This window comes from Impatiens glandulifera, chromosome 1, assembly GCF_907164915.1.
Source record: "Impatiens glandulifera chromosome 1, dImpGla2.1, whole genome shotgun sequence".
Lineage (NCBI taxonomy): Eukaryota > Viridiplantae > Streptophyta > Magnoliopsida > Ericales > Balsaminaceae > Impatiens > Impatiens glandulifera.
The window spans coordinates 44713518-44733670 of NC_061862.1; the positions used below are offsets into that span (position 1 = coordinate 44713518).

Consider the following 20153-nt stretch of genomic DNA (forward strand, 5'->3'; position numbering starts at 1 on the left):
TATTTCAACACTTAGTCAAAATAATTTGACCCAACAAACTGCATTTCTTCATGGTAACTTGGAAGAAGAGATCTACATGGTGCAACTAGAGGGTTTTGAAGTGAAAGAAAATGAGAACATGGTTTGCAAATTGAAGAAGAGTCTATACGGTTTGAAGTACATTGAAAAGGTGCATGAATGATTCAACATGCAAGGAGCAAAGAAAGTAAGTTGTCTACTTCTTAGCCATTTTAAATTGAGCAAGAAGATGTGTCCATCAACAGAGAAAGAAAATGATAAAATGTCAAGTGTTCCATACTCCTCAGTTGTAGGGAGTTTGATGTATGCAATGGTTTGCACTAGGTCAGATATAGCGCATGCAGTCGGTGTGGTAAGTAGGTTCCTCTCTAATCCAGGAAAGCAACATTGGGAAGCAGTGAAGTGGATTCTTAGATATCTAAGAGGCACTTCCAATTTGTGTTTGAGTTTTGGAAATGGTGAAGCTGTGTTAGAAGGTTACACAGATGCTGATATGGCTGGAGATCTAGATCACAGAAATTCCACTTCACGTTATGTGTTTACTTTTGCAGGGGGAGCCGTGTCATGGCAATCCAAGTTGCAGAAATGTGTGGCTTTATCAACAACAGAAGCAGAATACATTGCAGCAACTGAAGCTGGTAAGGAGTTATTGTGGATGATTAGATTTCTCCTAGAGCTTGGTATGCAACAAGAAGATGCAATTGTTTTATGTGATAGCCAGAGTGCCATAGATTTTAGCAAGAATGCTACATATCATTCCAGAACTAAGCATATTGATGTGAGGTTTCATTGGTTAAGAGATGTAATAGAAAACCAGCAGATGAAGTTGAAGAAAATCCACACGGATAAGAACCCGTCAGACATGTTTACGAAGATTGTTCCAAAAGACAAGCTCGAGCTCTGTTGTCGGCTTGTCGGCATGAATACCAAGTGATGACTTGAAGATCGGTGTACCTCTCTCCGTGGGCTGTAGAGGGAGATTGTTGAGCCTTTTGGGTCCAGCCCAATCAGGCAGTTAATTAAATGAGAAAAACCTAAGAATGCTGCTCATTCTATCACTTCTAGAGAGAGAATACTTTCTGAAAAGAAGAGAAGAAACAGAAGAGAAGAAACAGAGGAAGAAGAAGAGAAGGAGGCAGTAGATTTCTTACTTTTTCACCTTCAGATTCCAATTTCTTGTTGTCTTATATCTAGACTAGTTTGAGTCTAAATGAAATTGGTTTTCTCTGTTTGTATGCCTCAACTTTGGGTTTAAAGTTGAGAAGAACATTTGTATCCTTCTATTGTTTATAGTGAAATTTGTTGGTTGGCCCCGTGGTTTTTTACCCTCCAGGTTGAGAGGGTTTTCCACGTAAATCTGGTGTTGTTTTGTTATGTGTTTGATCTTCTGTTTTAGACTTGGATAACCTGTGCATTTACCCATCTTAAATTGCTAGATTACAGTATAAAAGTAATCTTCATTTCAAAATTCCCAACAATTCATACTATCACATATATATTCAAATTTACCACAGTTTTCGACACGGTAATACAAACACTTTTGAATTTAAGCATCATTATATATATATATATAAACAATTGTATTAATTTTAATAAAAATAACCTAATCTATTTAACCTAATCTATTTAGCTAAATGTTATTTTAATTGATATTATATATGGCCAGTAAACAAAATTAAAATGTACATGATTCATCCAAATTTACCGGCTTGATTAAGAATCATTCTGCAAGCAGTCTCCATTGAGATTTTGAAATGTTATTCTTTTCCATTAGTAAAATCTCTCAATATTTAGACATTGAGAAAGATCAAATATATATTAACCATATATGAATATAAAATAACATGTCTTTAACATACATAAAACAAATATATGAAACCACAATTAAGCACATTTAGTAATTGGAATTCTAACATAGACTAAAGATAAGAAACAATAAGACAAAACATTCCACAATTATAATCTAGACATGTTGGACAAATTTTCATAAAAGAGCCTTATGAATTCGTCAATGTGGGTCTTTTGCAAACGCAAGGCCACCATGAGAGATCCATCATCATCAGCAAAGCGAGGGAAAACAAAAGCCTTGCCATCAAATCCAACTAGACCTGGCCCCATGTAAATCTCTTTGCCCCATCCAAAATCAGCACCATCCTTTGTCAAGCCTATCCAACTTGTGATGGACAAATTAGGGTTCCCTTGAAAATCACCTTGTTTAGTACCCACAATATGAAAGTACCTCATTTTGTTGAAATCCTCAATCTTCCTAAGATGAGCAAGGAAAGATCTCACATACTCATTTGTTCCTTTAGATATGCCCTCCCTCACCTTTCCTGCCACGTATCCCAATCCTTGCAACAACAAATTCTTCATTGTGACATCTGTTGTCACAATTAACATCGCATTTCCAAAGTATTTATCCGGGAGTGGGGGGTCTATTTGGCGACGGAAATCCATCTGCATACGTAGTCTGGTTGTTTGCTCATTATTGAGTCGACGGGCTATGGACATGCAACGCCACATGTGGGCAGCCACCACCTCGAACCTTTATAGAGAATATAGAATGTTATTAAATTTGTTTAATATATACATAATTAGAGAGTATATGAGTTTCCAAATAAACCCATATCAAAATGTTTTTTATGTCAAATTGTTCGACATTAATCCTTTTATTGATGTGATAAGAAATTAAGAAAAAAGAAGATTAGATGTTACCGAGTAAAGTACGGTTGGCCCTTGTCGTATCCTGTCTTCTGTTGATTCTGATTAGCCGTTTTTCTCAATTTACCGATCTGATCTTTCGTCAACTTCAACAGGACTACGGTTGTCTCTTTCCCCCGCTCTTCATCCGGACCCGGTCCGTCAATCAATACCGGCGGACGACCCAACTCAAATCCGGGCTTAATCTCATCATCATCGCCGACGGTTAGAACAGTCCTGTCAAGAAAAGGAAGATACTCCGGCGATTCCCCACGAGAAATTCTCGCCCACTCCGACATAAAATGAATACTAGCTCGCCCATCAACAACCGTATGCTGAAATCCCAGTCCGAGACTAACGGCGCCGCATTTGAACTTAGTTAATTGGACAATAAGAAGTGGAATTTCATGAATCGGACGGGTGTAGTCGACGGAAGGAATGAGCTGTCTGATCTGCGGCGTGGGGCAGAAATCGCCGAAATCTTCAAGTTTTTTGGTGGATTCAGCTTCTAGTAGGAGAGCTCCGGCGGAGTTGAGGTTAAGTTGGAAGCGGCTGCTTTGGGAGGGTAAGTGGAGGCGGCCGGCTAATGGGTGGAAAATAGTGAGGGTTTTGCTTAAGGAGGTTTTTAGAATATGTGTTATTAAGGAGAGAGAGAGATCGGAGACGGTTTGGGATTTGTAGATGTAGATTATAGTTGCGTGTGTTATAGGCATGAACTGATCATTTTCCGGCAAGTACATGTAGCCGGAAGGCGTTTTAACGGCCGGTTTGACAAGGTGAGATGCCTTCACAGTCAACATTATTATTTTGTTTGAGTGAGGAGGAATGAAGAAGGAGATGTAAAGGTCATTTGATAGCAATAATGACAGCTATGTCACGTTGATGCATGGGTGTCACCAGCTTCAATTATTATTAATTTTTTATTTGTTAAGTCGATTTTTATCATTAGATTATTTTTTATAATATAAATGAGTATTTTGATACTTTTATGCTTTATTTTCTTTATTTTTTATTTTATAAGAAGTTAAATGATAACAATTCAGATAATATCTTATCTAAACTTGCTCGGGTTATTTTTATAATTTATGGGAAAAAAAATAATGATTGTGATCATTTTGAAAAAATTATTATTATTTTTATGTAACAAATGTAATAATATTAATATATATATATATATAAATAAAAAGTAATGATTTAAAATAGATAATATTTTAATTATTAAATTAAGTGATATAATAAATAAAAATAAGATTGAAATGATATTTGAACAGCTTGGGTTATTTCAAACAAGGCCTTAATTGTATTTTGACATTATCTTTCTCCAGAAGATACGTGTCATATTCCTATTCATTCATTTAACATTTTCACATTTTTGTATGGGCGCATTCGATTGGTTGATATTTTATACGAATAAAAAATAGAGTGTCGGTTGTAAGAGATGTGAATCTAATTGTCCAATGGATTTATTGGCGTTCAAGTTTATTTTTTTCCTTTTTCTATATTTTTTATTTTCTTTATTTTTAATTTTTTGAAGAGTTAAATTAAGACAATTAATTAAGGTCTTATTCGGTTGGATTATTTAAATAATTCAACCCACTCAAACATCTTTTCACTCCCTTCTCATCAATCACATCACTCAATTTATTACCCAAAATATTAAAATACTTTTTATTTTAAATTACTATTTATTATTTTATTATAATATATCAATACCCTTTAAGTAATTTTATCAAAAATATTCTTATCTCCTCAAAATTATCACAAATCATTACTCATTTTCCCCCTCTATGTTATTACAATAACCCCAATCCGAACAAGTCTTAAATGCAAAAAGTTATGACTAGACATATTTTTTTAATTTTAATTTACGTAATAATTTTTTTTATAGTAATCTATATATAATGATATTTAAATTCAAAGTCTTCGGATTGTCGGGTCGAGAGATGTGGTTAATTTGGATATATATGTGAGAGTAAATGGATATTTGAGTCAGATTGTGGGTTGATCCGTTCATAAACTTAAAACGGTTAAAAATAAAATAAAAAATGTTATATGTATGTTTCAAACTGCAACCTAATCAAACAAGTACAACCCTTAACCAACTAGGCTAATAAGACTTTATATTTTAAATTCAACACCAAACTTGATATTTAAAAAGATACATTGACTTAATTTAAAATTGTTTGTATTGGCGGGTCGAGAGTTATTGTTAATTTGGATATATATGTGAGAGTAAATGGATATTTGGGTCGGATTGTGGATTGACTCACCCATAAACTTAAAACGGTTCAAAGTGAAATTAAAAATGATATATGTATGTTTCGAACTTGGAATATATATATATATAATATGATGCTTAATTTCAAAGTATTCGGATTGTCGGGTCGAGAGCTGTGATTAATTTGAATATATATGTGAGAGTAAATGGATACTCGTGTCGGATTGTGGGTTGACCCGTTCATAAACTTAAAACTGTTAAAAATAAATTTTAAAATGTTATATGTATGTTTCGAACTTGTAATATAACAAAACAAGTACAATCATTTAATTAAGTGTGATTGAGATGTGATTTGTTGAGGGATAATAGGCCGATATAAATTGAAAGTGATTAAAAATATGAATCAAATATTTGATTGATCAAAGTGTGATGTCACAATGCTAAATGTTAAAAAATATGAATCAATTATTTGATTGACCAAAGTGAAAGTGTGAAGTCACGAGACGAGAGATTCAATCAAAAAAAATATGTGATGAGTTATGTGAGAAGATAAGTTGTTTTACCGAAGTGAATAAAATATGGAACAAACGTGTTCTAATTTTTATTTTAATATAATATTCGTAATTTAATAAAATATTTAAACATTAAATATATTATTATTATTTTTATTGAATTTATCTTATTTATATTTTTATTCGTGTCCCACAAAAATTTTGTATAATAAGTTAAAATAAAAAAATAAAATTTAACACATTGTGTATTTAAAAGTTTTATTATTAATGAGGATTTATAAAAACTGTATTTATAAAAAATCATAGTTTAAAATCTTATAATATTAACTGTTTTAAAATCGAGAGTTAATAGTATTATACTATTAATTACCTATTATAAAAAAAATCTTACTATTTTCAGTTAAAAGTCTTAATTATATATAACCTCATAATTTTTATTATTAAATATATTGGTCTAATATAATAATAGAATATATATAAATTAAAATTTTATAAAAGTAATTTTGATATAAATTTTGACTTGATAATATACATATTTTAGAAATATAAATATGATATAAATCCTGAGTTCTTAATTTACATTATTTTAATAATTTAATTTGAATATAAGTTGAAAAGATAAGAGGGTACAAGATTATAAAGGTTTATAAAAAGTGATAAAAGATTTTATCCTCAATATTATTATTATTATTATTATTATATAATTATAAAATTAATGAGACTATATTATAAATGTGTTATATTACTTGTGGATAAATTATTTATATATTATTATAAATGTGATTAAATTATTTACATATTTATATAAATGTAAGTAATATAATGAAGTTAATTAAATCTTTAAAAACCAAAAGTAAATTTTTAAACAGTTGTAATGCATGTAATAATAACAAAGTTTTAAGACATCTTATATTTAAATATGAATTAATATATAGATTTTGTTATGAATTAAAATTTTATTTGATAAATTAGTTAATGATGAATTAGTTACCTTCTAAAACCGGATAGAAGTAATTAGGATTTGAAAATAAAATTTAGTCAATAAATATTAGTTAGTCTATAATTTAATTACATTGTGAAATAATATATAAAGTTATATAAAACGAAGTTTTATAAGATGGTTTCAAACACGCAACATTTATAAATAAATATTAATATCGCTAATATAAAGAATTAATGATTCTTTTACATTATTTTGGTTTGAGTAATGATAGGATAACGAAATGATAGAAAAATTAAGTAGATTAATTTTGGAACCGGCCATACATTACAATTTTTGAATATTTATTCTAAATAATCAAAAAGGAAGAAATTGATAGAAAAATTGATAGAAAAATTAAGTAGATTAATTTTGGAACCGGCCAGACGAACTAAACAGAGGTTAATCTTCATGTGCAGGTACTTCTAAAAACCGTATGAACCGGTTGGGGCATCAAAAACCGGTTGCTACTACTTCAAAGAAACCAGTCTCAAGTGATCAAGTTAAAGATCAGAGGAACCGGCTCTACTCTCTCAAGCGACCGGTTAACGAAGAAGAAAGATTATACTCTCCAACCGGATGATACAGCACAAGGCACAAAAACCGGATGGTTCAGAACAAAAGTCAGAAGATTCAAATTCAAGAGTGACGTACCATGACGGAAGAAACGTGTCTTGAAAGAATAAAAGAAGATCAGATCCGATTAGAAGCATGCGAGGAAAGCAATGATGCTTTGTTGATCCGATGCTGACAACCGGAAGCGGATGTTCAACACGTGTCTCAATCTGAAAACCGGCTATGTCATCCTATGCTCAGAGTCACCTGCATGAATGCCAGGTGTTGAGGAAGTTGAAGCGTGCAAGCAACCTTTCTGCAAACAGGCGTGATAATGATCGACCAATCCGCAAGAGAGAGAAGAAAGTAACCGTTGGCTATTTTCAGCTATAAAAGGAAGTCGAAACGTCTTCATTCAATGCAGTTCTGTAGTTGTAGTTGTGAGCATCATAAGTTCTGAAAGTCATAAAGCATTAAATTCTAGAGAGATAAAGTCCTGTATTCCAAAACTGGTGTGCCTAAAACCGGAAGTTCTTTGTGTGTTATTGTATTGTGTTGTTGTATTACATCAAAAGTGTGAGTTTGGTGTAACCGGCGAGTAGCGAAGTTGGGCTCGACCGGAAGTGTTGTTGTAACTCTAAAGAGTTAGTGGAGATCCTTCTCATAACCTGAGAAGAAGGGGTGACGTAGGAGGGTTTGCTCCGAACATCCATAAACAAATCTCTTGTCTCGTGTTCTTTCCCTCGCTTTCATTTCCTGCTTTCTTAACATAAACCTCAAACTAATCATACTCCTAAAACCGGTTACTCACATCCATAAAACCGAATCCTCCTAAAAACATCATCTACAGTCGCAAACGTTGCTTCAACCTGAAACAGACACTTCCGCCCTTGAACCCGGTTCAAGAGTCTGTGACAGGTTGTGAAGTGCTGAGAACGGTTATAGTCTTTAACCGGACTATCACCAAAAGAGTTGTGTGTTGTGTAAGCGGCCACCCTTCCCTGAAACCGGAAACACCTCGGTCCTCCAAGGGCGTCCCCGATCCTAACACGAAATATTTGCAGCTAATGTGGAAGCGTGATTAAGACAAAATTTTAAATATTTATTTATCTCCTATCATTTCTCCCTCTTCACCTTATTAATAATTTTATTTTTATTTTTTTTAATCTTTATTAATAATTTATTTTAAATATTAATAGGGATAATAATAAATCAAATAAAAAAATAACAAAATATGTATTTTCAAATATATATTATATTTGATAAATATATATTTAAGAGAATAAAAAATTAAATATAAAAATGTATTATTATTTTTTCCCCTCTTTATTTTTTTTATATTTTTTTCTTTATACAATGTATTATAAAATGTTATATACTCTCTCCTCTTATATTATCATATTGGGTTAGCTTTTATCTTAAAGTATTTTTTTTATTTTTGTAGTTGATAGTTTAAGTTATATTTATTTTAAATATTAGTACGGTATAATTTGAGAATATTTGTAATTAATTAAAAAAAATAAAATAAAAATATATTTATTTTTTTATTCTTTTAAATATATATTTTTAAATATAATATATATTTTGTTATTTATTTATTTGATTTATTATTGTCCCTATTATTATTTTAATTTTTTTATAAATAAATAAGTTAAATAATAAAATACATAAACATATATTTATAAATTATTAATATAAATAAATTATTAATGAAAATAAAAGACATAAAAAAATAAATTGTTAATAAATAGAAAAGAGATAAATTATTAATAAATATGAAATAAATAAATAAACATTTAAAATTATGTTTAATTATCTGTCACCCTTATAAATCACTTCCTATCTTTATCATTATTTTTTTAGTTTTTATGTATTTTGGCTTATTTATATTAAAAATTATTTTTCATCTAGTGTTATAAATATATTTTTTATATAATTATATAATAAATAAATAAAAGTATTTGACTTTGTGAATTTTTAAAATATATATATATATATATATTATTATTATTATTATTATTATTATTATTATTATTATTATTATTATTATTATTACAAAATAAGCTTGCAGCACATTTTGTATAACTGCATCATAAGCTCACCACTGCTCATCAATCCATTTAAACAGCTGATAAATTTCTAAATTTAACTCAGTTTCAAATAAGACAACAAAAATGATATCTAATCAACCAAAAGGCTAAGAAAGAAATGCATTTTTGTATGTGCAGTAAAAGTTCACAATCCAATAGAAACATATATAACATATATTTGTTTTTTAGAGGAAACAATTAAAAAAACAACAAAAACAATTGAATATAGAACACAACATCAACCTAGACAACAAACAAACTGAGGAAGAATGAACTTATTACAATAGCAGTACTAGTAGTAGAAGTATCCAACTTTTTTTTTTGTGGTTCTTTTCTGCAACCCATTACACTCGTCGTCAAGTTTTTTTGCAAACCTCATCCATCCCCCAGTCTAGCTAGACAACATCCATATAAATCGACAACATGACTATACATCATACAACAACAACTGACGTTGATTTCTCTCAACGATTGCCCCAGCTTTGAAATCCTTGGATAAATCAATGTGTTATATATATATATATACCCTTGGAGATCAACCAACTTTGCGTAATTCTCACACTCCATTGGAGAGAGTAGAGCAGCTTCACTGAAAACCCTAAGTGATTGCTGAGAGAGGCTTTCTTTCCATTGATGGTGACACCTTAACGTGGTGGCACTCTCTTCCTAGTACTTAGAATCTCTTGTTCCTTAAGACGGTGCTGGAACCTAGCAAGGCGAGCTTGAAGGCTGACTAACCCTGCTGCTTTTCGGGAAAGCACAAAACTCAGCTGAGTTATATAATTGTCAATCATGCTACCCGGTTGGTCTACTTCAGCCAACAGCTTCATTTCCTGTCAGTATTATAACCAAAAACAATTTTGACACATCAATCGCGATTGTGACTCACTCATATTGTGAATAGGCTCATTGACAATAATATCTGGCCAAGTATATGTTATCTGTCAAAGATTTTGCACACAAAAAGATAAACCAAGGTAAAAAGAAAATGGACTAAAAATCTTACTTCGCGGACAATCTCCATTGTATCTTCAATTTCTTTTCTATGAGCAGCAATTAGAGCTTCTTCTTCCTAAAAAGACCGGAGCAAGATTCAACATAGTCAGTCAACTTTAAAATTGCCTGCAAGCAAATAGGTGAAGAGAGTGAGAGGAATAACAAAAGTAATTTAATAAACCACCTCCAGTATTTGATTGATATTTCCATCTGGCGATTCAGGTTCATACTGTTTGGATACTCCATTGTCATTAATGAAATTGATTGTCTTTTGCTGCTGCTGCTTGTAACTACTAGTGGAAACATCAGGGACACTAGCAGCATCCTTCTTCTGCTGTAAACTCACTAGCCTTTCAGGCTTCTCATCCACAGAAGCTTTTCTTCTTGGTGGTGAGACTTTCTGCACTTTTTCATCTGCTTCTGCTGAGCTACGTGTATAAGTAGAAGAATATGGTTTTTGACTTGTTATACCACCAAAAGTTTGCTTGTCAACCTCTTCTCGCCCATTGGATAGGTAGTTGGCTGTATAAGTAGATGGAAGCTTGTTCAGTTCAACAGGAGGATTCTGAAATTGGTTGTCCTTTTCCACAACCCTTCTACCCATATCTACCATTTTAACCTCTTGATAGTGCTCTTGAAAATCATCAATATCAGAAGAAAAAGGAAAAGTTGTGGCTGATGAAGATTCCCTGTATGTGGGTGTTAATGAACTTGTTGCACCTTGATCCTTTTTGGAATTTCCACCTTTAGAAAGACTTTTGACCCTATTAAGTTTTTATAGCATGATCTTAATTATTGTCAAGGAGTACAGGGAAGTAATAGGGTAAAAGAACATTATGCAGTAGTAGTTAGTTACCTGTCGGCATATCTCAATGTATTAAGTGTGTGCTCGCATGAACCAGCATTTGGAGAAATGCAAGAAATCATGACAGTCCTTGAGTTTCCAACAAAAGAATCACGAAGCACCTCAGTGAGTTTGCTTCCCCGGAATGGAATATGAATCTGGTCATTGTCAAGGGCTCTGATACACTCCTTGAGAGCCAAAAGACTCTTGTTAATCTCAGCTCCTTCGATTCTGAGATATTATAAATGAAATAGCATCTGAATCCAGTGTATGGAATAAGAGTGGATTTGATTAGATAAATAGCTTGCGTAAGCAGCAAACACGCCATGACAAACTTTGGGTATTGAAGTTTCTATATAAATATTTACAAGGTACAAAAACTGGTGCAGACTGGACACAATCCTTTCTTTTGGCATAAAATTTCAATCCCTGGACTACATTTCTCAAAATTTGGGCTGTTTTGTGACCAATTTTTTTTCATGTTGATCATGATCTGAAAAATCAACATTGTTATGTTTGCCAAAATTCTCAATGATCTAAAAAATAATTTAATCATGATCCAAAAACTAATCTGATTGTGATCGGAAAAAATAATTCTATACCAAATCAAGCAAAAAACACTTGCACTATAATTTTGGATCATAATGGAGAAAATAATTTGTATCCAAAAGAAGCAACAAAATTTACAATATAATAATCATGATCCAAAATAATTTGATCATGATCTAAAAAGATCATACCAAACATAAGAAAAACATAACTTTGAATTTTAACTATGGGGATCTTTCAATGATATCATGATTGTGACATAAATTGTGATAAAATACTAACTTCCAAATAAGCTCAAAATGTCTCAAGATAATAATATGATAGAAGGAACGTTAAAATCATTAGTTGATGAACCAAGTTAAAAAGAGCATAAGAAAATGAAGGCTAAAAGCATATATTATCTTCTAACAAAGATAATATCGAAGTGAAGTAAGTGTGGTTAACAAAGCTTTGATTAACCCCTGATATTATTGACTCATTTTCTAACAAACAATGTAGGGTTTATTATAAGTGTAGGCTCTATAACTCAATAAAGATATATGCTATTTTGTCATGTTTTATGGTGCTTTATTTATCTTATGGCGTAAAGAGCTTTTAATAAAAGCTACATGGGGATGGACTATTCTCAACTCTGTTTTCAAATTATGCTTGAATACAGAAGAAACCTTGATCATATCTATGAATCATAGAAACTTAGATTCAAAATGTGTTCAGGGCTAAGTTATGAGCATTCATATATATATTATATATATATATATATATATATATAAATATATATTATATTATATATATGAATTTTATTTTAAAATTTGGTATAATTTAACTTATTTAAATATTATAATATAATGTCTTTTTTTGGTATATAATTTATTACACAAGATTTAAGGTACCCTAATGCGAATTCATAAATACGTCCCTCAATTTGAGTATTGTCTATTTCAACTTTGTAAATGTTATTTATGCTTACAACATAAGGAAATTGTGCTAGTATTAAATAAATAAATAAAAAATAATTGTATTAATTTAAATAAAAATAGCCTAATTTAATTAGTTAAATATTATTTTAATTGATATTATATATGCCAGGACACAAAATCAAAATGTACATAATTCATCCAAATTTCCCAACTTGATTAAGAATCATTCTCCAAGCAGTCTCCATTGAGATTTTGAGATGTTATTCTTTTTCATTTGTAAAATCTCTCAATATTTAGACATTGAAAAAGATATACATTGAATATAAAATAACATGTCTTTAACAAACATAAAACCAATATATGAAACCACAATTAAACACACTTAGTAATTGGAGTTCTAACATAGACCAAAGATAAGAAACAATAAGACAAAACATTCCGCAATTATAATCTAGACATGTTGGACAAATTTTCATAAAAGAGCTTCATGAATTCGTCAATGTGGGTCTTTTGCAAACGCAAGGCCACCATGAGAGATCCATCATCATCAGCAAAGCGAGGGAAAACAAAAGCCTTGCCATCAAATCCAACTAGACCTGGCCCCATGTAAATCTCTTTGCCCCATCCAAAATCCTTACCATCATTTGTCAAGCCTATCCAACTTGTGATGGACACATTAGGGTTCCCTTGAAAATCACCTTGTTTAGTACCCACAATATGAAAGTACCTCACTTTGTTGAAATCCTCAATCTTCCTAAGATGAGCAAGGAAAGATCTCACATACTCATTTGTTCCTTTAGATATGCCCTCCCTCACCTTTCCTGCCACGTATCCCAATCCTTGCAACAACAAATTCTTCATTGTGACATCTGTTGTCACAATTAACATCGCATTTCCAAAGTATTTATCCGGTAGTGGGGGGTCTATTTGGTGACGAAATTCCATCTGCATACGTAGTCTGGTTATTTGCTCATTATTGAGTCGACGAGCTATGGACATGCAACGCCACATGTGGGCAGCCACCACCTCGTACCTTTATAGAGATTATAGAATGTTATTAAATTTGTTTAATATATACATAATTAGAGTATATGAGTTTCCAAATAAACCCATATCAAAATGTTTTTTTATGTCAAATTGTTCGACATTAATCCTTTTATTGATGTGATAAGAAATTAAGAAAAAAGAAGATTAGATGTTACCGAGTAAACGGTTGGCCTTTGTCGTATCCTGTCTTCTGTTGATTCTGATTAGCCGTTTTTTTCAATTTAGCGATCTGATCTTTCGTCAATTTCAACAGAACTACGGTTGTTTCTTTCACCCGCTCTTCATCCGGACCCGGTCCGTCAATCAATACCGGCGGACGACCCAACTCAAATCCGGGCTTAATCTCATCATCATCGCCGACGTTCAGAACAGTCCTGTCAAGAAAAGGAAGATACTCCGGCGATTCCCCACGAGAAATTCTCGCCCACTCCGACATAAAATGAATAATAGCCCGCCCATCAACAACCGTATGCTGAAATCCCAGTCCGAGACTAACGGCGCCGCATTTGAACTTAGTTATTTGGACAATAAGAAGTGGAATATCATGAATCGGACGGGTGTAGTCGACGGAAGGAATGAGTTGTTCGATCTCCGGCGTGGGGCAGAAATCGCCGAGATCTTCAAGTTTTTTGGTGGATTCAGCTTCTAGTAGGAGAGCTCCGGCTGAGTTGAGATTAAGTTGGAAGCGGCTGCTTTGGGAGGGTAAGTGGAGGCGGCCGGCTAATGGGTGGAAAATAGTGAGGGTTTTGCTTAAGGAGGTTTTTAGAATATGTGTTATTAAGGAGAGAGAGAGATCGGAGACGGTTTGGGATTTGTAGATGTAGATTATAGTTACGTGTGTTATAGGCATGAACTGATCATTTTCCGGCAAGTACATGTAGCCGGAAGGCGTTTTAACGGCCGGTTTGACAAGGTGAGATGCCTTCACAGTCAACATTATTTTGTTTGAGTGAGGAGGAATGAAGAAGGAGATGTAAAGGAGAGAGAGAGGAACAATAATTTACTTTAAAAAATAGGCTCTATGATAGCAATTAGAGATGGCAATGGGTACCCGTATGTCCGATACCCGTGGGTACCCGATAGTCGGGTTCGAGTATTTTAAATCGGGTTCGGGGTCGGGGTCGGGCATGGGGAGAGAGAGAAGGTACCCGGTCGGGTATGGGGTCGGGGATGGGGAGTGTGCTAAACCCAAACCCGATACCCGATACCCGATTATATTAATATTATTGATTTTTTTTATTAAAGTTTAATGTGTGACTTTTCAAAAATGCTTCATCATTGCAAATGTATCATAAATATGCATCATTTAATTTGATCTTATTCAAACTTCACTCCAACCATAGTCATAAATAAACTACACTTCAACTTTAATTATTTTATATTCCCAAGACAATATTTCTCTACATAACTTCAATTTTTATTTTAATAACAAAATATTACTCTCTCTCATAATTCTTTATATTCAATCTCTAGTTTTTTTAATGTTCATTCTACTTAGGTAGGTAAGTATTGGTTTTATTTTTATTTTTAATATTTTGATATAACTAATGTTAAAATTATTTATTAAAGTTGTGTTTCTTTTTTTTCAAACTTTATAATGTTATAAGTAATTTAATCGGGTAATGGGGTACCCGTCGGGGATCGGGTACCCGACGAATCGGGGATGGGTATAGAAGTAGAGATACCCGTCGGGTTCGGGGTCGGGGTCGGGTAGTGAAATGAAAATCGGGTTCGGGGATGGGTACTCCACTACCCGTCGGGTAGGGTACCCGTTGCCATCCCTAATAGCAATAATGAATGCTCCACCACCATTGTATGTCATATGACACCCCATAGAGCCATGGCTTAAGTATGATAGCAATAATGACAGCTATGTCACGTTATATCACATATTCTGCTACCGCGTTAGATCGGATCTTCTGCTACCGAATTGAGTGTTCCCCTGTTGCGGACCAATCAAAATTCAGCATAATTATTATATTAATAAATTAAAACTGGGTTGAAAGGAAGAAAGAGAACCCGGAACACGTATTTTATTCCGGGTTCAGCAGAAACGGAAATGAGTGAAGCTTTCTTCGCTTCACTCTGTTTTACTTGACCATTGAAAAGACAATCTACACTGTTTTACATAAAATTGTCCATGTAAAACTGATTGATATATATATTCATTGTTGAGTGAAGTGAACTTCAATTGGCTCTGATTTATAAATTATGTTTATAAATTTATTTATGATGTATTTAAATGATTAAATAATAATTCATATAATTTTATTTTTAATATATATAAAATAATAATTATGAATTAATATAATTTTATTTAAAGATCAGTTTAAAATAATAATCATAAATTATGTGATTTAAGATATTTAAATTAATTTTTATGAATATTATAATTATATGTTATAATTGTGATATATTCAAATGAATTTGTACAAATTATTTCATAATATATATATTTATATATTTAATATATATATTTATATATTTAATATGCATAAATTTCTTTATAATGTATTGAAATATATTTTGATAAATTATTTAAAAATTTATATAATTATATATTAAATATATACATATAAAAACACATTTTTAATTATGTTTGAAAGATATTTAAATTATTTTGTAAATATATTTAAATGAATTTGTAAAACAAAAATATTTAATTGTTTTTGTAATATATTTAAATAAATTAAAATATTTTCAAATTTATTTTTAAGATATTTAAAAAATATATTTAAATTATTTTATATTGTATATAATTATATATTAAATATATATAAATGTTCATGTAAAACCACTAAATAAATATGTAAAAACATTTATACGTTCATGTAAAAGCATTTATGCCTTCATGTAAATCTGCAAAAGATTAAAAAAAAAACAAGCGCTATCAGGTGAAGCAAACTTCACCTGGTAGCGTTTGTTTTTATTTTTTTAAATACCTAGTTAAGTTTAATTCACTTCTATCAGTGCTGTAAATATTGAGTGAAGCAAGCTTCACCTGGTAGTGCTTGTTTCACTCATTTGAGCGCTGTAAATACCCAGGTGAAGCTAACTTCACCTGGTAGCGCTTGTTTTTTTTTTATTTTACAGACTTACATGAAGGCATAAATGCTTTTACATGAACATATAAATATTTTTACATAAATGTGTTAATGGTTTTACATGAACATTTATATATATTTAATATATAATTATATAAAATATAAAATAATTTAAATAATTTTTTTTAAATATCTTACAAATAAATTTAAAAATATTTTGTTTTATAAATTTATTTAAATATATTAAAATTTTTCTGAACATATTGTTATATATATATATATATATATTTAATATAAAATAATTAAAATAAATTAATTTAAATATCTTACAAATGTAAATATCAAGTGAAGTTTGCTTCACTTCTATCAGCGCTGTAAATATTGAGTGAAGCAAACTTCACCTGGTAGTGCTTGTTTCACTCATTTGAGCGTTGTAATACTCAGGTGAAGCTAGCTTCACCTGGTAGCGCTTGTTTTTTTTTTTTGCAGACTTACATTAAGGTATAAATGCTCTTACATTAACGTATAAATGTTTTTACATAAATGTGTTAATGGTTTTACATGAACATTTATATATATTTAATATATAATTATATAAAATATAAAATATTTTAAATATTTTTTTTAAAAATATCTTACAAATAAATTTTAAAATATTTTTTTTACAAATTTTTTAAAATATATTACAAATTTTTTTTAACATATTGTTATATATATATATATTATATAATCCTATAAAATAATTAAAATAAATTAATTTAAATATCTTACAAATGTAAATATCAAGTGAAGTTTGCTTCACTTCTTTCAGCGCTGTAAATATTGAGTGAAGCAAGCTTCACTTGGTAGTGCTTGTTTCACTGATTTGAGTAGGGATGACAATGGGTACCCGTATACCCGATACCCGTGGGTACCCGATGATCGGGTTCGGGTATTTTAAATCGGGTTCGGGGTCGGGGTCGGGGATGGGGAGTAAAAAATGGTACCCGATCGGGTTCGGGGTCGGGGATGGAGAGTGTTGGAAACCCAAACCCGATACCCGATACCCGAATATATTAATATTAATATATATATATATATTAATAAAATTTAAGTGACTTATCAAATTCCACGTTATAACTTGTAACTACTAACCATCATTAAATAAATATATTAATTATTTTTTCATTACTAACATCACGCTTAACATCATTTCCTAGATGCACGTTTAACAAGTTAATATCATTTCATTCATTTGTAAATTGTAATAAGTGTTTCTCTCTCATCTCATAGTATGTTCGTTGTTCATTCTTGATTCAACCTTTCTTCAAGTCTTCAACCTCTATCTTCTTCCACCTTCTTCTATTTTTTGTTCAAAATCTTCAATAACTATGCAAGTAAGTAATGTTTTTATTCAATAAAGTTATGTTTGTTCTTCAACTTTTACAATCTTATATTTATTTATTTATTAACTTAATCTTCAATCTTTATTTTGTAGCTTCTTCTTCCGTTTTAACAGCAACAAAATTGATTTTTTCTATAAGTTCTACAGGAATACAACACATAGTAGGTAAGTAATACTTCTATTATTTATAGATTTTTTTGTTTAATATGTTGATTTATAGATTTTTTTGTTTAATATGTAGAATCTCTTGATTAATAGATATTTTGAGATTATATATATATATATATATATATATGTGTGTTTAATAAGTGGAATAACTGATATATATATGCGAGAATAGATTTAGACATACTTTCATAATTTCATTATATATGTAATATGCCTATAAGTTATTTGACTCAGATTAAATAAACTCACAAATTAGGATTTCACAAACTAGGGTGGTAAATTATAATAGAATATTAATATTAGTAAATATTTTTTTATGAAATAATATATAATTTAATAAAGTAATACAATAAATAAAATTATTTTTTATAAAGGAAAAATAAAGGGTCAAAGAGTTTTTTTAAGAAATATTAAAAGTTCCTTATATTTAGTTCAATATATTAGTTAAAAGATAAAAGAGTTTTTTAAATATTATGTTTAACTATATTTAGGGAATAATAGTTCAATATATTAATATCTATTTTTTGTATATGTTAATGTTGATTTTTTTTCTTTTAATTTTGTAGGTTGTAATTTACATGTGTTGAATAAATGTATTCAAGAAGGATGATTTTTGTGAGAAAATTAATTTGATGATTTCTGAAGTTTTTGTGTTTAATTAAGAATTATGTTCTATCACTTTTAAGTTTTTTTTTCTGTATTTTTGTAGTATGGATGAATTTATATTATGTGTGGATGATTTTCTTGTCTATTGTTTAAGGATATAATATTTATTAATAGTTTTAGGTTAATTATATTTTGTAGTAACCTATTATATTTAATTTATATAATTTTAGTTAATTAAATATAATTTTAGTTAATTAAATATAATTTTTTAATATTTCATATCGGGTAATGGGGTACCCGTCGGGGATCGGGTACCCGATGAATCGGGGATGGGGATATAAATAGAGATACCCGTCGGGTTCGGGGTCGGGGTCGGGTAGTAATTTGAAATTCGGGTTCGGGGATGGGTACTTCACTACCCGGCGGGTAGGGTACCCGTTGCCATCCCTAGATTTGAGTGTTGTAAATATCCAGGTGAAACAAGCTTCACCTGATAGAGCTTATTTTTTTGTTTTTTTTCAGATTTACATGAAGGCATAAATGTTTTTACATGAAAGTATAAATGTTTTTACATAAATGTGTTAATGATTTTACATGAACATTTATATATATTTAATATATAATTATATAAAATATAAAATAATTTAAATATTTTTTTAAATATCTTACAAATAAATTTAAAAATATTTTATTTTAAAAATTTATTTAAATATATTACAAAATATTTTTTAACATATTGTTATATATATATTATATAATCATATAAAATAATTAAAATAAATTAATTTAAATATCTTACAAATGTAAATACCAAGTGAAGTTTGCTTCTCTTCTTTCAGCGCTGTAAATATTGAGTGAAGCAAACTTCACTTGGTAGTGCTTGTTTCACTCATTTGAGTGTTGTAAATACTCAGGTGAAACAAGCTTCACCTAATAACGCTTGTTTTTTTTGTTTTTTTTTGCAGATTTACATGAAGGCATAAATGTTTTTACATGAACGTATAAATGTTTTTACATAAATGTGTTAATGGTTTTACATGAACATTTATATATATTTAATATATAATTATATAAAATATAAAATAATTTAAATATTTTTTTAAATATCTTACAAATAAATTTTAAAATATTTTGTTTTACAAATTTATTTAAATATATTACAAAAAATTGAATATTTTGTTTTACAAATTCATTTAAATATATTTACAAAATAATTTAAATATCTAACAAATGTAAATATCTAGTGAAGTTTGCTTCACTTCTATCAGCGCGGTAAATATTGAGTGATGCAAGTTTCACTTGGTAGTGCTTGTTTCACACATTTGAACGTTGTAAATACCAGGTGAAGCAAGTAGCGCTTGTTTTTTTAAATCTTTTGCAGACTTACATGAAGGCATAAATGTTTTTACATTAACGTATAAATGTTTTTACATAAATGTGTTAATGGTTTTACATGAACATTTATTTATATTTAATATATAATTATATACAATATAAAATAATTTAAATATATTTTATAAATATCT

The 20153-nt window shown here is 30.1% G+C and overlaps 3 protein-coding genes across 4 annotated transcripts; all 3 read right to left on the reverse strand.

Moving 5' to 3' along the window:
* Window positions 1-1788: 1788 nt before the first annotated feature.
* LOC124922766 (spermidine hydroxycinnamoyl transferase-like) lies at window positions 1789-14442 on the reverse strand. Of its 2 annotated transcripts, XM_047463477.1 has the most exons (3): window positions 14348-14442; window positions 2734-3503; window positions 1789-2563 (listed from the first exon to the last, which is right to left on the reverse strand). In XM_047463477.1, the coding sequence occupies exons 1-3, from the start codon at window positions 14360-14362 to the stop codon at window positions 1975-1977; spliced, it is 1374 nt and encodes a 457-aa protein (XP_047319433.1). In that variant the 5' UTR covers window positions 14363-14442; the 3' UTR covers window positions 1789-1974. The 2 variants fall into 2 exon arrangements, with proteins under 2 accessions (XP_047319433.1, XP_047319432.1); XM_047463476.1 differs by lacking the exon at window positions 14348-14442 and having other exon boundaries at window positions 2734-3564.
* Window positions 9158-11172, reverse strand: LOC124922768 (kinesin-like protein KIN-13A). Its single transcript, XM_047463479.1, has 4 exons — window positions 10925-11172; window positions 10253-10832; window positions 10079-10144; window positions 9158-9905 (listed from the first exon to the last, which is right to left on the reverse strand). The coding sequence occupies exons 1-4, from the start codon at window positions 10993-10995 to the stop codon at window positions 9717-9719; spliced, it is 906 nt and encodes a 301-aa protein (XP_047319435.1). The 5' UTR covers window positions 10996-11172; the 3' UTR covers window positions 9158-9716.
* Window positions 12695-14451, reverse strand: LOC124922767 (spermidine hydroxycinnamoyl transferase-like). Its single transcript, XM_047463478.1, has 2 exons — window positions 13581-14451; window positions 12695-13411 (listed from the first exon to the last, which is right to left on the reverse strand). Exons 1-2 carry the CDS (start codon window positions 14360-14362, stop codon window positions 12823-12825), a joined length of 1371 nt encoding a protein of 456 aa, XP_047319434.1. The 5' UTR covers window positions 14363-14451; the 3' UTR covers window positions 12695-12822.
* Between the last annotated feature and the right edge of the window lie 5702 nt (window positions 14452-20153).

Coding starts and splice junctions, on each gene's coding strand:
- LOC124922767 (XM_047463478.1), bottom strand. CDS start 14,362: ATGTTGACTGTGAAGGCATCTCACCTTGTCAAACCGGCCGTTAAAACG. Junction 13,412..13,580: donor AAAGGCCAACCGTTTACTCG/GTAACATCTAAT, acceptor ATCTCTATAAAG/GTACGAGGTGGTGGCTGCCC.
- LOC124922768 (XM_047463479.1), bottom strand. CDS start 10,995: ATGATTTCTTGCATTTCTCCAAATGCTGGTTCATGCGAGCACACACTT. Junction 10,833..10,924: donor ACATTGAGATATGCCGACAG/GTAACTAACTAC, acceptor AAAACTTAATAG/GGTCAAAAGTCTTTCTAAAG. Junction 9,906..10,078: donor CAATGGAGATTGTCCGCGAA/GTAAGATTTTTA, acceptor TAATACTGACAG/GAAATGAAGCTGTTGGCTGA.
- LOC124922766 (XM_047463477.1), bottom strand. Junction 2,564..2,733: donor GGCCAACCGTACTTTACTCG/GTAACATCTAAT, acceptor TTCTCTATAAAG/GTTCGAGGTGGTGGCTGCCC.